A 5,137-nucleotide genomic window follows, 5' to 3' on the forward strand; every position below is an offset into this window, starting at 1 on the left:
TCCTGCAGCCCTCAGAGCTACCGCTGGACACACACATCATCAACGTGGAGGAGGACCTGCAGAGACTCCAGCTGGCCCGGACACAGCAGCAGGTGACCGGTGCGTATCGCTCTGTTGCTTCATATACCATAGTCAAATTACACACATCACATGCTTCAAGATTTCAGTAATAGAAGTGCAGCAGGAAGAAAGGTAAAATATAACCTTGGAAAGTTGAAAGTAATGTGCACTTTCATTGTTTGAAATTTTTATAGATAATGTATAGAAATATATATTTTTTAATTGCCACCCTGTTCCATCTCTCTACTCCATTTCCTACTTTTTCTGCATTGTGTACCAAAAAAAAGGGCAAAAAAAATTAAATTGTTTTACCATTTTTTTCTCTCTCACAGTTTTCCTGCATACTGGGTACAGAAAAGACAAAAATAGAATGTAATTTCAACATTGGCCATAGGGAGGCACAATAATTTTTTCCCTCCCTTTTGTAACTCACCATGCTGTATCAAGGGGATGAAAGTGCAGGAAATAGACTCAGGCATGCACTTAAATTCACCTAAAGGGTAAAGAGTTTGTGGATAGAAAAATATGTAGAAAATTTAAAAAAAAATGGGGGGTTATAAAGAGCAAAAATACAGGAAATTGATTCAAGGAGGCACTGAAATTCACCTTGAAAACTGCCTTTAATGCTTCCATTCTAATGGACTGATGGTTACAAAATAACATGTTTAACTTGAGATATTTTCAGGTTTCCATCTAAAGTTGAGAATTTAACTTGGAATATCGCAGAAAATATTTGCGAATTAAGCACTGTTTCCATTCCATGCAATGTGATTGGTTCACTGGTTAGTCCAGTTATCCAATCACATAATCTGTTGAGGCAAAATCCCGTCTTTTGTTGCGTATCAAGGACGGTTCCATTGTAGTTTATGCACTACAATTTAAATTCAATCCATCCATACATGGATGGAAACCAAGTTCTAAAAAAATGCGGCAACGTGAATAATGTGGTCAACACCCCTAGAGTTGTTTCGTAGACCTGTAATTACAGAAAATGAATCAACATCATGTCAGCCAATTGGAAATGAAGAATTCAGTAATCTTGAAGTATGTCACTGTAAAGATTCTTTACTGTTAGGAACGTAAAACTATTTTAGCGTTCACATTTGTAAACACATCTGTAAAGATTCACTCATGCTAATGCTAACTTGTATTGTCGTTTTTGAACAGGCGATGCAAATGAAAGCGCCGAAGATGCATTTGTGCGTCGTGCTAAAGAGGGCATGGGCGGCGACGAGGCCCAGTTCAGCGTTGAAATGCCTTTGACTGGAAAAATTTACCTGTGGGCCAACAAATACCGTCCACGTAAGCCCCGTTTCTTCAACCGCGTCCACACCGGCTTCGAGTGGAACAAATACAACCAGACGCATTACGACTTCGACAACCCGCCGCCCAAGATCGTCCAGGGCTACAAGTTCAACATCTTCTACCCTGATCTCATCGACAAGCGCGCGACTCCGCAGTACTTCCTCGAGCCCTGTCCCGACAACAAAGACTTTGGAATACTGCGCTTCCACGCCGGCCCACCGTATGAAGACATCGCATTTAAGATCGTGAACCGTGAATGGGAGTATTCCCATCGCCATGGTTTCCGCTGCCAGTTCGCCAATGGAATCTTTCAGCTGTGGTTCCACTTTAAGCGATACCGATACAGGCGGTGAAGAGGACGAGGTGTTGTATTAGCAAAGTGTTGAGTTTCGGGAACACTGAACGTTCATCTTCAAATGCTGTAAAATTGGTGTAAATCTAGCAAAAGTAGTACAATCTCTGTTTATTGATTTCATTAGCATCTTCCGTTAGTGGAAGAACAGGTTTTCGACAGAATAGACCTTAATATGTGATCTTGTCCTTGTTGAAAATCCTGTTTTGTGCATTTCCTTAATTGCAGGCTCTTGCATTCGATTCCTTTTTTTTTGAGCTTGAAAATGCTATTTTTGTACTATTTGCTTTTGAGATGATACAGTAAAGATTTACTCATTTTTAATTGCTTAACGTCGTCATTTGTGCTCAATTTTAAAAATAAATTTTACACCTTGACATTTCATTTGTTGTTCATTGGAAAAAGCCATTTACAAAGAGAATTTACAGCATTTTAGGTACATAGATGGCATTAAAGTTAAAATGACATTTCTGCAGTACATTCATATAAAAAACACGCAACAGGCTGCATTAAACTTTGAGTCTAAGATGCAGTCATTTGACACTCGTCTTGGTATCCTGAAGATACAGGAAGTTCATTCTTGTCCATGTGAAATTGCCTTTAAAGGCAACATACTTGGATTGAATCAACAACCACGGCAGGTTTTAACAAGATGGCATGTCTCATTTTTGCCCCTAAAACAGGAACACAACCACTGAAAATGTCCAAAGAAAGACTCTAAATAGTCTCTGCCTCAAACTTCAGGGCTCGCAGTCAGTCCACCTGGAAACAAAATCATGTTTACAGGATGCCAGGTTCATAAAATGATAACTTTTGAGCATGAACTAATCACTGGTTTTGAGTCAGAGTTTGTTTGTGGCAAAAGTTTGTTTTGTAGCAAGTAAACTACAAGCAAAACTGTATTTTCAGGCCATTCACCCCAAGTACGATAACTATAAAGTTGTAATAATCATTCTAACACCACAGCTATAAGGATAACACCAGAATATTATCGCCTATTGCTCTGGATACCATTATGGTTATCGTTATAGTTATCTTTATAGTTATCGTTCTTGGTGTGACTGTGACTTTAGGTCTATTAATGTGGTGTAATGTATTTCACACGAACCACATAAAAACAAAATTAAATGTGGTAAGTAACTTATATTGGTACATGATCAGACAGTCATTTCCTGTGTAAGTGGGCAGCGCTATAAGACTATACTGGGCCTTTCCTAATACCCACACTTGCGTTCTTTGCATTGAACTAGTTGCCTACTTTGATGATGACTACGTTCTTATTTCCTGGATTTGGCCCAAGTGTTCTAGTCGGTGTGAAGACCGCAAAGGTACATAGAGCTTTTCATAACCAGATAGGACACACGACATAGCACTGTAAAACTGCAATTTAGACATTTTTATTTTCAATACTTTAAAATAAACTTCCAAATGTGTAGTAGGTCCTATGTAACAGATGACACAATTTAGTAATTGCGATGCTGCTAATTAAGTGATAAAAGGCAGTGATAAATAAATACACACTTATTTCAGCACCAAAAAATGTGTATCACTTTATGTTTTACCACCAAATTATATGTCTGAGCATTTTTAACCTCAAAATATAGGGCGCATGAGTTCCTGAACAAGATGAATGATGGGATACACCTCAAATACTGCTCTGAAGAGCTATTAGAGATTTATTAGGGATTTAGTGTGCTTTAATGGCACTGAGCTTTAGCACTTTTCAGACCTGGGACAGTCTTGCCAACCTGTCATGTGCATCCGCTCTCAAGTAGTCAGGACGGCAAGTGTGGGTATTGGGACAGGCTCTATGAACGGGAGAAGCCGCAAAACGCAATATGACGAAACTAGCAAGTCATGGCTTATAAATAAAACAATTGTGACATTAGAATGAAGATGCTCCAGTTCACACAGAAACACTCAGGGTCCTAAAACTCGCACTTAGCAGATGTTTTAATGTAACGCTATTTTAACGTATGAAACAGCATTTATGAAGCAGTTCATGTTAGAATGTTGAAATATTGCCAAGCAGCTTTTAAAATTCACCATTTCCCCATTCAAGTGGATAGGAGTTGGTTTTGCATGACTGAAATAGCTGCCCGGTGGCGTTGCAAATATGACCACCAAGTGATTTGACTGTCCTTGAAAAGTACTTTGGTGATTCTTGGACACAGTAAGCTGCAATGGAGACAGACCTTATGCAAAAAAAAGTCTGATTCAGTGTCTTTTTTTTTGTCCATTGGACATGAACGATGGCATTTAGAAGGTATAGATTCATCAAGGACAAAAAGTGGGTCAAAACAGTAGTTTAGTCGAGAGTTAGCTGCAAAAGAGGAGCCAGCCTCAGTGGGCTTGGTCTGTATATAAATGACGATTAGCCGCATTAGAAAGTCTGTGCATAAAAATCTCAAATCTCAGATTCATCTATATATTTCATTGTGATCTGACCTGAGGAACCAACAGTGGTTGAGAGTCTGTCCGTTTCTCTAGAGCTGGAGTACCTCTGGTCGTTCACATGGTTGTTGTTGCTGTTCAAGTTCACCGTTGATGATGCTATTTTATGTTCTGGAAGCTGGTTCTCATACGGACTTTGTTCGCACCTGTTCTCCGTGTCCTTTACCCTCCTGTGGCAAAACGGCAAAGGAAAATGCCCTTTGTACAGGTTCCAAATTACTAGCATAGCTAGAATTAGTGACAATAACACCACCATGGCCACAAGTGTGTTTTCTTTTTCCTTAACGTTGTGTAGTAATGCTGTAGTCCCGGATGCCGACCACATTTTTAGATCATATGCTACGTGCTGGGTTTGGTAATTCCGCTCTACAGAACTACAGGTGTAGCGGCCGCTGGCGTCTGCGGAGGCGTTGAAGATCATCAGGCTGTCAGACAGGATCTGGAAGGTGTTTGACGCATTGATGGGTCGTCCGTTCAGCTGCCACTGAACCTGTGCCAGGTTGGAATATGGCTGGCACCACAGCGTCACGGTATTGCCGTGGAAAAACGAGACGCTGACTGACTTACTGTCCTCTGTAACACAAGTTCCAGATGTTATTTTTAGTGTTTCTACCAGAACATACAGTTTGAAGAATCTGGGATATAATACAAGTACCTATTTGTGGACATCGGCTGGCATTACCATAACTCAAATTCTGAATCACAGTGCTGTGGAAGAAATAATTTTACAGCAATCAGCAATATGCCAATATCAATATTCATAATGGTGTGCACAAACAATCATCACAAAAGTTTGAATTAAGAACACGTTTGCATTTTCTGCATAATTTCCTGTAAAATTTCCATTTCATGTGTACAGTCATTTTACTTTTGACAAAACGATGAATTACAAAAACCTCATTATTAGCATGCATATTACTGGCATATTGGCTGATTATTAGTACTCATAAAGCACATATTAATGCC

General features: G+C 39.5%; 2 protein-coding genes across 2 annotated transcripts in view; one reads left to right on the forward strand and one right to left on the reverse strand.

Moving 5' to 3' along the window:
* Positions 1 to 6: 6 nt before the first annotated feature.
* LOC107577263 (cactin-like) lies at positions 7 to 2,041 on the forward strand. Its single transcript, XM_016263358.1, has 2 exons — positions 7 to 99; positions 1,228 to 2,041. Exon 2 carries the CDS (start codon positions 1,281 to 1,283, stop codon positions 1,716 to 1,718), a length of 438 nt encoding a protein of 145 aa, XP_016118844.1. The 5' UTR covers positions 7 to 99; positions 1,228 to 1,280; the 3' UTR covers positions 1,719 to 2,041.
* Positions 2,042 to 3,254: 1,213 nt separating this feature from the next.
* Positions 3,255 to 5,137, reverse strand: part of LOC107577262 (semaphorin-4E-like) — a gene marked incomplete at its 5' end in the record, with an annotated part of 5,677 nt that continues 3,794 nt past the window's right edge. The window contains 3 exons of the mRNA XM_016263357.1: positions 3,255 to 4,744; positions 4,827 to 4,879; positions 4,980 to 5,002. Of these exons, the coding sequence (XP_016118843.1) occupies positions 4,125 to 4,744; positions 4,827 to 4,879; positions 4,980 to 5,002 (696 nt within the window). The remainder of the gene's footprint in view (positions 4,745 to 4,826; positions 4,880 to 4,979; positions 5,003 to 5,137) is intronic.

This window comes from Sinocyclocheilus grahami, unplaced genomic scaffold (assembly GCF_001515645.1).
Source record: "Sinocyclocheilus grahami isolate Dianchi unplaced genomic scaffold, SAMN03320097.WGS_v1.1 scaffold5565.1, whole genome shotgun sequence".
In the NCBI taxonomy this organism is placed as follows: domain Eukaryota; kingdom Metazoa; phylum Chordata; class Actinopteri; order Cypriniformes; family Cyprinidae; genus Sinocyclocheilus; species Sinocyclocheilus grahami.